Source organism: Ursus maritimus, unplaced genomic scaffold (genome assembly GCF_017311325.1).
Source record: "Ursus maritimus isolate PB19 unplaced genomic scaffold, ASM1731132v1 scaffold_22, whole genome shotgun sequence".
NCBI lineage: Eukaryota > Metazoa > Chordata > Mammalia > Carnivora > Ursidae > Ursus > Ursus maritimus.
Window position 1 is genome coordinate 22,575,403 of NW_024424675.1, and position 11,039 is coordinate 22,586,441.

Genomic DNA, 11,039 nt, shown 5'->3' on the forward strand with positions numbered 1-11,039 from the left:
GTATCCTGACTCCTTCCAGAGGTTCCTGAGGACATTTATATTAACATAACAGTTATAACAAATATTAAATATACGAAGTAAATAACAACAACAAAAAACAAATAATTATGAATAAGAAGGTAAAATAGAATGAGATTTAGAAAAGTAGGCCTAGGGGAGGAGGGGAGAACAAACATACCGTCAATGGCCAAGAAACATCAACTCGAAGCCTGAAAATGGCTCCATGCGAAGGCTGAGGGAGTGCAGATGTGTGAAGACAGGAGATGGAGATGAGTTAAAGAACTTTCGGTACTTCCATTTCGCGGGATGTGGGTCAGTCAGGTAGTTATTTAAAGTGACGTAAGTGAGGACTATTTAACGACCCAAACATATTTTACAGTAATAATACTGTACGAACTTCTACTCATAAGCACCTGCTGTATGCCAGGCATGTACTCAGCGCTTTATTGCTTCTCTGATTGAACGCTCCCACCTCGTCTCCGCAGCAGGTCCTATGGCTTAGTAGCTAGCTGGTAAGTGGGTGGACCAGGGGACACAATGTAGTGTTAAGTTATAAAACAGCTGGTACTGGAAGTTTACGTATGAATTTAAAAAGCTGCAAAATATATCAAAACGGAAGTGCGCTCAAGTTAAATTGCCTTCTTTTTGCTTATGTATATTTTATATGAGCAGGAGCCTGTATTATTTTTTTTAAGGGTAGAGTCTCACTTGATGGGACGCGTGGGTGGCTTAGTCGGTTAATCGTCTGCCTTTGGCTCAGGTCATGATCCCGGGGTCCTGGGATCAAGTCCCGCATCAGGCTCCTTGCTCAGCGGGGAGCCTGCTTCTCCCTCTGCCTACTGCTCCCCCTGCTTGGGCTCTCTCTCTCTCTCTCTGACAAATAAATAAATAATCAATCTTAAAAAAAAAAAAGGATAGCTTCTCACTTGAAAAATTTAAACTGTTTTTGAGTCTCCCTTGGCCACCAGAGCAAAACAGATTGGGATTAATTAGTTCCTCAGGTACTGTTCTCCCTGGTGCTGAGTTATTTAAAATAAAGGGAACAAAAGCAAAAAAGCTACATTAGGTGGGGTTTTCTGTAGTGGAAGGTGGATGATGTATCAGAGTCCTCAGAAGCATTCTCCTAGCAGTCTCAGAGGGCGTGTCTCTTGCCCATTATTTCATGTCTCAAAACAGAAACATGATTTCAAAGCCTACAGCTCAAAACATGTGGTTTTCCAGGGGGCTAACCTGATCCAAAGGTAGAATTTAAAGCAGCGGGTCTCAGATGTTTTTAGCAGTGGACCCACTCCATTAAGAGAAATGTTAAGCAGCATCTCAACATATAAAATTGATTGATGGAGCCACTCCATCTCCCCACCTTCTTCCTGCAGTGGCCCTTCTGCCCTCTCTGGAGCTCTGGGCCTTGAACTCTCCTGGGTGGGGGGAGCTGAAGGAGGGGATGTGTACCATGGGTGTTCTTCCCTCTACACACTCATCTCCGTGTGTAGGAGCCAGGGAAAGGCCCAGCGCAGGCTACCAGGTGAAGGAATCCCGCCACAAGGCCAGTTATGAGGCAGGGCCCGGTATGATTTATGAAGTGTCGTTACAAGACACACCGTGCCACACACTTTCCACGTGCATACTCCCTGCCTGCCTCCTTCCCTCAGCAACCCAAAGGTTCATCAGAGCTGCTGTGGGTGGTGAGATTACCAGTGATTACTATCTTCTTCTTTATACTTTTTTGTATTTTCACACTGTCTGCAGTAAATGGGTTCTGCTTATTATTTTTCCCTGCTTATTCCCCTTAGGGTATAATATATGTTCATTGTTGAAAAAAAAATTTTTTTTTTTTAAAGATTTTATTTATTTATTTGACAGAGATAGAGACAGCCAGTGAGAGAGGGAACACAAGCAGGGGGAGTGGGAGAGGAAGAAACAGGCTCATAGCAGAAGAGCCTGACGTGGGGCTTGATCCCATAACGCCGGGACCACGCCCTGAGCCAAAGGCAGCCGCTTAACCGCTGTGCCACCCAGGCGCCCCGAAAAAAAATTTTTTTTAAGGAAATAGAGGAAAGCCCAGAGAAGAAGATAAAAACATCTGTATCCTCACCAGGCAAAAAAGTTGTAAAGCTATGTCATTCCAGGTTCTTGGTAGGCTCTGAGGAGCAAGAAATGTGCAGTTCTGTTCTTTGGAGGGGGACAGGTTTGCTGTACTGTCTGTGTCTGATCAGAGGCCAGCCTCGCTGGTTATGGCTGTGCTTCTGTAGGCAGAGAACATCGTGCTGTTGGAGCTGGACATGCCCAGCCGGACCACCAGAGACTACGAGGGCCCCGCCATTGCTCCCAAAGTCCAGGCTGCACTGGATGCCGCTCTGCAGGATGAAGATGAGATACAGGTGGACGCGTCATCCTTTGAAAGCACGACAAATAAGAAATCCAAGGCCAGGTGAGTGGCTTTTGATGACCTGTGGTTAAACAGAACATGCTTGAACAAGGGCAAACAAAAGTAGAGGTTTATCATGGAATGCTTTACAGAACACACCAGAAAACACTTCCATATTACTCCTCTGTTTATTCGTTTATTCCACAAATATTTATGGCTCAGGCATTATGTCAAGTCTAATGAACACCAGAATGGCTAATGTGCCCAAGTTCCTACCGTAAAGAGCGTGTGTTCTTGTGAAATAGGGGACAGTTCTTTGGTCGCTGCCAGGCACTAGGCAGTTTTAAGTGCTTTAAAAAAATTCTCTTACTGATTTCCTGCAAAAACTTATAAACGTTGTCCTTAATCCCATTTATAAAATCTATAAGATAAGAAAACTGAGTCTTAGAGAATTCGAGAAAGTAGCCAGGGTTCAAACCTAGGTGTGTCTAAATCCACAACCCAAGGTCTTGAGCCTCATTGCTGAATTTACCTCATTTAAGTAACCCATTAAATAACCAGGTGTGCTTAATTTGGTACTAAATTCAAAATTTAGAAATTAGAAGCTTAAGGACAGCAAATGGGTGAAAACCAAAAATGGAAGAAATTCTACCTGCAAACAGTATTTTTTACCAATTCAGAAAAGACAGTCAAGATCTGATTTAAATGGAAGAACAGTTACCAAGAAGCAGGTCCCTTCCCTGAGGTGTCATGCCTCGGCTGGCAGGCCACGTCGCCATGCACGGAGGGTCGGACTGTGCCAGTCTGGTGGTTTTACGGTTGAAAGTATACTGGCTTTCAGGCCATTGAGGAAAGGCTAAGGATACTTGGTGAGAAAGGAATCTGATCTGTGTCAGGGACAGAGACGGGACGTGACATGTGAACGTGTGCTTGACTTTTGCAGGCCTAAAAGCGGAAGGAAGTCGGGATCCTCCTCTTCCTCAGGAACCCCTGCGTCTCAGCTTTATCCACAGTCTCGGGGACTGGTGCCCAAGTAAAGCCAGTCCTCCTCTCCCAGGGTGTAAATAGCAGTTGCCTTCTGAGAGAAGAGACGAGCGAAAACCTGCAGAGAGGACTTTAAGCCCACACTCAGAACCGTGCCCCTGGGGAGAAGCTATGGCCTCTTTGCAGACTAACCGTCGTAACCTGGTTGAAACGTGCCGGTGCTCATCCGGCATGCGGCGACTCTGGGAAATGTCCTTTAATTAGCATCTCAGAATTGCATGGGTAAGGTAAAGTGTGATAGTCGAAGTGGAAAGCAAGAGAATGACCAGTGACCTTGCTTCCCTTCTCCCTTGCCTTCTCCTCTCCCTTCGCTCGCCCTCCCTCCCTCTCCCCTCTCCTTTTCTAGCCTGTTCTTTGTGCTGGGCTCCTTTCTTGTTGAACAACAGGGCAGAATTAGGAGTCACCTGAGCAGGACCAAGTCTTTGGAGCCTCAGGCTAAAATGACAGCGAAGTTGAAAAGTAAAAGCCCTAGAACTTGAATAGGTGCTTGTTTTTGTAGGTAGAATGAGAATTCTCATTTGGATCCAAGCCCCGGATAGGCTCGATAGGCCTTTGGGACCTGCTGAATAAGGAAATGTTTTCCAAGAATGTTGGAAGCAATAGAAACAGCAGTCCCTTTGCCTCCTTGGAGGGTTTAGGGAAACAGCTTCTTTAAAACCTTAAAACCATGACCATCCTTGTCAAAGACATAAATCTGTCAGCTGATGCCATGTCCATACACTGTGTCACTTTACTCTTCATTTGTCACCATCTTTTCCCTTGCACACATCCTCTGAGTGTCCCTGCCCAGGCCCATCCTCTGGCCGCAGAGCGTGCTCAGCCATGGGCCTGTCTTATGGGAAAAGGGAGGGCGGCTCTGCTTCCTCTGGTGGGACAAGAGTCGGGGGAATGAGACACACAGTGGCACTTTTGAATCCCCCATTTTGCTCCCTGTCTGCATAAGGGTGATGAGGCAGTGCAGAGACAGAGACGTGGGACTCGGGGCAGTGGGAGAGGAAGATATAATGCCTGGGCGCGAAGGCAGAACACTCACCTGAGGCTAGAACTGCGGCTTCCGGCCGGCACAGCCAAAGGTGGTGGCCAGGAGTGGCCGTGCGGCTGAATAGGTTCGGAGGAGAGCGTTAGGACTTCCCGTTTACGTATACTAGTTTGGTTTGTAAGTTTTAGTTCTTTGTACTATTGAAATTCAGAGCTTCATTTTATGTTGGTCATTAGGTGAGTGTTACTCATTTTCCCCCAAGAGAAGCTCATAAGTGTGTGTGGGTGTGCAAGCACAGTGGTGCCTATGTTGTTTGAGTGTGTCCATGTGTGTCTGTAAGAGACCAAGGACTTGCCCAGGTTTAGAAATACACTAATGTGCAGTTGTTGCCTTTGTCTGTATTAAAGGCCCATTGAATGACTAATCCAGGCTGGAAGTGCTCGCATGCGAGTGTCTGAGTCCACGAGCCAAGCCTGAGGGGACGATAGGAGTCCCCAGGTCGGCCACACTGGTGCACCTTGCTGGCATGGTGCCTCAGGACGGTGGCGACTCAGGTGGGCCTTGAGTTATATTTTAACTCAGCTGCTGAGTTCCCAGGGCACATTTCTGGATCAGAATCCGTGGGAAAGACAAGGTACCAAGTGCAATGTCTTAGCATTCTACAAATGGAGATCCGGCATCTGGCAGCTTATCTCCTTTTTAGTTACCATTCTTTCTGAAACCCAGGGCCCTTTTCAGCAATTCCCAGAGCATAATGGAGCCTTCCCTCATCCTTCTTGGGATCAAACCCTGCTTCTTATTTATTAAGAATTTACCTGTTTGAATAGGAACCAAATGATGAGGTGGCTAGTCTAAGATGGTTATCTGCCAGTTACACCTGTCTCTTGCACCACATTCCCTCCAAGCTAGTCTGAATTCCATAGGCTGAAAATATTCATCTAGCACATCTGAGAACTGAACACTGCAGATAACACTGTACCTTAATACCGATGTCTCGAGGTGGCTATTCTGAGCAAGGGTGGTTGAGTGACCGTGGGACTTTTCCAAGAGAGCGAAAAAAGAAAGCCAAATGGGCAGGCAGGATTATTAAAACAAGCTTGCCTTGTACACAGCTGCGTTGGTCTGGCAGTCTGAGACCAGGTAGAACAGCTGTGAGGAGGTGGAGCTGTCCCTCCCCAAGCAGTCTCTGGTGCTTTTCTTCTCCCAAAATGGATCCGATAAATATTTGAGTAGAGCAGACAGGAGCATGTCTCACTGCTACCAGAAAGCTGCTGCTTTGGGCTCTGAATTGAGCCAAATGTATAGAGGACCAACCTGGTTTTCATGTCTGTAGTCACACTAGAATGTTCCAAGCCATCTGAGGGCCTTCATGCAGAAGCAGCTAGTGAACGCTGGAAGCAAGTCTGAATAGGATCTAAGAAGATCATCGGGGAGAAGGAGTTTGAGACCGTGTGTGCAGCCCTCATCAAGCCCCTTTTTGCTCTGATCGATAAGAATGTATCTGGCTTCCTGTTTGTAAGTCACATGTCTCCCAGATCCCTGGATTCAGAACCCAAGGCCACAAATCAGAGGCATGAAGCACTTTCTTAAGACTCCGACCTAACGTTGGATTGTTCCCCATCGAATGCCTGCATGCTGCTTGAATTGTACCACCCACACCTCCATGGCCAAGGGCGTCAGAGAGTTCTGCGGTTCAGGCCTGGGCCACTCTCTGCTTTTCCTGTCCGACTCTTGTAAGTCCTCCCTCGCTGAATGTAGAATTGTTGCCAAGTTTTTGAGAAGTGTCGATTCCCCGCTAACGTGGGATATCAGTTCTGCCTCACATTTACCACTTACGGTCCAGGCTCATTGCAAACAACACCTTGAGCCATCTCAACACCATCAGTGGACGAAAATGGGGCTATTAATATACTCTAAAAGCCATAATCAAAATGCTCAGAGGGAACTGGATAAGGACAGTGGGCCTGGCTGTTGTCTACTGCACGTGGTTTTGTCCGGTACTGTTTGGAAATCTGCCCCCTTTCTCCCCGCCTTTGTTTTCTTGAATGAAATGCTTTTGAGGTTATTTATGAAAGGAGTGATCCTGGGGCAGGCAGGGGGCGGTGGGCTTTATGGCTCTTTGGAGTTACTGTTGATCTTGACCTTCTCTTTGGCTACCTTTAGACAAAGAATATGCCAATACTTGGGGCTCTAAGTTTTACAGTTGATATTTATTTGTACCATCTCTTTGTCTAGGAATGTAAAAGTGATTCTAAACTAAGATGTGTAATAAAAATCAATCAGATTTATTGTACCTACCAAAGGTGTCCTCGTAAATGACTTAACGCTTTTGAAAATGACATGCCCGTGGCCGATGCACTGCCACTTTGTTTAAACATTTAAACTTTTTTAGTGAAAGGAGGGTGGGAGTGGAAGATGAAGACTGAGTTGGAAGGCTGGCATTTAAAAAAAAAAATTAGCAACAAGGTAAAGGGACATAAAATGAAGAAAGAGTGACAGATAAGCGCTTCTCATGTTTCCCATGGAGCTTCCTGAGATAGGCCCCGGCAACAGGCATGGCATTTCTTTGAACTTTTGTGTTTTGGCTTCAGAATTTCCTTTAAGTTCATTCCATATTACACTTTAAAATGTGTCCTTTTTTTTAAATACAAAAATATTTTATGTTATTTTCCATCAGGTAAAAAAAGAAGTACCAGCAACGGGCCACATGTTGCTCTCGTGGCCTCTCATACGCTCAGGCCTGTTGGACTCTACCCCTGGAGGGCTGAGAAGAAGAGGCACAGACCCTGGACTCTGAGCTGGGTTTGAGTTCTGATTGTGTGTGCTTTCTAGCTATCTGACTGTGAGGAATTTCCTTTACCTCTCTGAACCTTGGTGTCCTTGTCTGTAAAATGGGGTAGTAACCCCCACCTTACAGGGCCGTTGTGAAGATTAGCAGTGTACTTAAAGCAAGAGCACACAAGTATGCGGACTATAGCAGCCATTTAAAAATGTGGTTATTGCTCTAACATGGCTCTGTGTTCAGAAGATACCATGAATAGTTTGCATCCCAGGAAACTAGAAGCTACAACTGGGCACACCATGTTTAGAAGACAGAAAAGCTGCTAACCATTTAACAAATATATGTTAAGTGCCACACTGTTCTGGGCACCGGGTGTATAGATGTGAGCAACCCTGTCTTGGTCCCTGCCCACACAGAGCTTGTCCTTTAATGAGGAGGGAGGCAGGATAAATGTTAACAGAATGCACATAGGTGTACAATTACAAATTATGACAGATTCATGAAATGATATTATAGCATATTTTAGGAGACTAAGAGGGTCCTAATTGGGATTGGGTGGATAAGTAAGGATAAGAGGCTCTCTGAAGAAATGGCATTTACAGTGAGATCTGAAGAATAAGAGATTTGGGGTGCTGGCAGGCTCAGTCAGTAGAGTGTGTGACTCTTGATCTCAGGGTTGTGAGTTCAAGTCGCACTTTGGGTGTAGAGCTCACTTAAAAAAAAAAAAAAAAAAAAACAAAGAAAAGGGGGCACCTGGGTGGCTTGGTTGGTAAAGCAACTGCCTTTGGCTCAGGTTGTGATCCTGGGGTCTTGAGAGCAAGCCCTGCGTGGGGCTCCCTGCTCAGAGGGGAGTCGACTTCTCCCTCTGCCCCCCCTTCTCATATTCTCTCTCTCAAATAAAATCTTTTTTGTTTTTTAAGATTTTATTTATTTGACACAGAGAGAGAGACAGCGAGAGAGGAAACACAAGCAGGGGGAGTGGGAGAGGGAAAAACAGGCTCCCCGCTGAGCAGGGAGCCTGACATGGGGTTCGATGTAGGACCCCAGGATCATGACCTAAGCCGAAGGCAGATGCTTAACGACTGAGCCACCCAGGTGCCCTCTCAAATGAAATCTTAAAAAAAAAAAAAAAAAGGGTGGGGGCACCCGGGTGGCTCAGTCGGTTAAGCGTCTGCCTTGGGCTCAGGTCATGATCCTGGAGTCCTGGGATCAAGCCCCCAGTTGGGCTCCCTGCTCAGTGGGGAGCCTGCTTCTCCCTCTGCCCCTCACCCCGCTCTTGTGCTTGCTCTCTTTCTCAAATGAATAAATAAAATCTAAAAAAACAAAACAAAACAAAAAAAACCCAGAAGGATGAGAGCTTAGCTGGGTGAAGGTGGGGAGGGAGTCTGTGAAGTTCTTGAGGCAGAATTTCATAGGAAGGCATCTCCAGTCCTTTTTACCTTCACTACAGGGAAGCATGGAGAACTATTAGGGAAAAAATTACAGCATAGGACTTAAAAACAAAAACCATAGCAGCAAATTTCAAGAGCATAGAAAGGATAGCATCCTATGTGACTTAGGCAAAGGATTCTCAATTGTGTTTCTTCATAAGATGTTCTCAAACTATGTGCAATGCTCCCATACCCCTGTTTCCTTCCAAGAAGAGTTAAAAAGCATAGCTTGGCTTAGTCTAAATAATTATTAGTTTAGAATAATTCAAAATCCATTAGCCAGAAAGCAAGAGTTCAAAATGTGATTTGAAGTGACAGAATTCTGGATAGGCCAGGGGCTAATTCATAAGGGAGGTATAGGGCAGGGTGGCTGGGCAACTTGGAAATTCCTGTGACTCACCAAGTTGTCTTCTCATCTGCTGGGTGGTTCTTTAAAAAAAAAACCAAAAAAAAAAAAAAAATCAAGAAACTACACAAGTCTTGTGTGATTCAGTTAAGAAGTAGATGTTTGGTCTTTGTCCCTGAAGAGCTTCTACAACCCTTGGAATTTCTTGAGTGACTGAGGTGATAGGAGGAGTTTTTGGGATTCTCTTTCAACCCTGCCTGAACCTATGCTAATAAAGTGACTCTAGGTGGGTCCCTAGATAGTTTCCGAATGGGGGCTGGTGGCGGGAGGAACCAATCTTGTGACTAGGGGGTTGGAACTTTCAGCCCCAGCTGCTGACTTCCTGGGAGGGGGGAGGAGCGGGGTTGGGTTAATCACCAATAGGCAATGATTTAGTCCATTGTGCCTATGTAGTGAAGCCTCCATAAAGGCCCCTCCTGGATGGGGGTTCCAAGAGCTCCCAGGTTGGTGAACACATCGAGGTGCTGGGAGGGTGGCACATCCGAAGACAGCACGGAGGCTCCGCCCCCCTCCCCCCATACCTTGCGCTGTGCATCTCTTCCATTTGACTGTTCCTGAGTTGCATCCTTTATAATAAATTGGTAATCGTAACTAAAACACGCCCCTATGTTCTGCGAGCTGTTCTAGCAATGATCGAACTTGAGTGGGTCATAGGAACCCCTGACTTACAGCCAGTTTATAGTTGGCTGGAAGTACAAGTGACAGCCTGGGACTTTGAACTGGCGTCAGAAGTGGGGTGATCTTGTGGGACTGAGCTCTTAACTTGTGGAGTCTGTGCTGACCCCACATAGGGTCGGAATTCTTGGTGTCTGGAGAATCAAAGATTTGCTTGTTGAATGGAAGAAAAAACCATATATTTGGTTGTCAGGGTGTTGTGAATAGTAACAGTTGACCTTGGAAACTGTATTTCGAACTTCACGCTAATGGCTTCAGTCTTGGGCATGTGATTTTGGCAAGCCCTCTTGTACTAGAGTTGCCGTCTGATTGAAGTTTACCCCGAGAGTCTGGTCTCCACGGATCATGTGGTCACATCTGTCAACTGGGTTGTCAGTAGCATTTGTCAAGGACGTAACCGTAGCTCTTGCAGCTGCTCCTGTTTTGACCCCTGTTTCCATCCCCAGAACTGTGGTTAACCATCGCTGGGTGCTTGGGTTAGGTGAGCCAACCGGGGACTTGCTTTTGGAGTGGGGGACTGGGCAGAGAGAGAGGTTGCTTTCCCGCATCTCTGGGGGCAGTGTAGCCTTCAGGAACTTGTTGAATGCCTATTTTGTGCCAGGTGGCTTGCTCTGCACTGGAGATGGGGAGGAGTAGAATGTTCTCAGGCCCTTTGAGGACACAGTTCAGAGCAATTAGGACCTACGAGAACGCCTGCCTCCTCTCCTCACACTGCTCTCCCAGCCCTTTGAGGCTGGGACCACACAGCCCTCCTTTTGGTTCCTTGGTTATACTAACTGCTTTCATGCCTTGGCACCTTCACATGTCCTGTGTCCTCTTTCTGGAAACTTCTCCCCACTCTTTGGTGGGCTACCTCCTACTCATCCATCAGGTACCTGTTTAATGTCATCACCTCCTCCAAGAAACCTTCCCCAAGCCTCCATTCTGGTTTCTCCCCATCTCCACCTGACTGTATGGTATCCTTTCATCTTGTTTCCCTTCTCAGCCCTTTTCCCAACTTATGATTATGTTTGTTGTTTTTTGTTTGTTGTTTTTTCGCTTTCCTCTCGCCTACCGGACAGTTCCCTGAGGGCATGTCCTATAGTCTTCTCCAAGTGTGACACTTATACGAGTTGGATGATTGTATGGGTGCTGATGCCTACAGCTGTCCTCACGTCTAAGGGGTGATGTGCCACTCCAGGAAGGAGAGGTGGAGCAAGGCTTTGCCAAGGAGACAGTATTTGAGCTGTACTCTGTGAAAATGGGTAGGGTTTTACCCACCTGGGAAGGAGGGAGGAGCGTGCCAGACAAAGGGAACGATATGAAGGAGGGCGTTCTGGTGGTTGGGGAACTGGAGAGTGATGGGAATGAGAATAACT

The 11,039-nt window shown here is 46.4% G+C and overlaps 1 protein-coding gene across 3 annotated transcripts in view; it reads left to right on the top strand.

Annotated features, from left to right (window-relative positions):
* Positions 1-7,253, top strand: part of KIF3B (kinesin family member 3B) — a 40,212-nt gene extending 32,959 nt beyond the window's left edge. Inside the window, exons 8-11 of one of the 3 annotated variants that reach the window (XM_040638146.1) lie at positions 2,250-2,428; positions 3,309-3,631; positions 5,722-6,121; positions 7,066-7,253. In XM_040638146.1, the coding sequence (XP_040494080.1) occupies positions 2,250-2,428; positions 3,309-3,402 (273 nt within the window). In that variant the 3' untranslated portion in view covers positions 3,403-3,631; positions 5,722-6,121; positions 7,066-7,253. Of the gene's footprint in view, positions 1-2,249; positions 2,429-3,308; positions 3,632-5,721; positions 6,687-7,065 lie in introns of those variants that run through there. The other 2 variants (XM_040638147.1, XM_040638145.1) reach the window with 2 other exon arrangements.
* Positions 7,254-11,039: the final 3,786 nt, after the last annotated feature.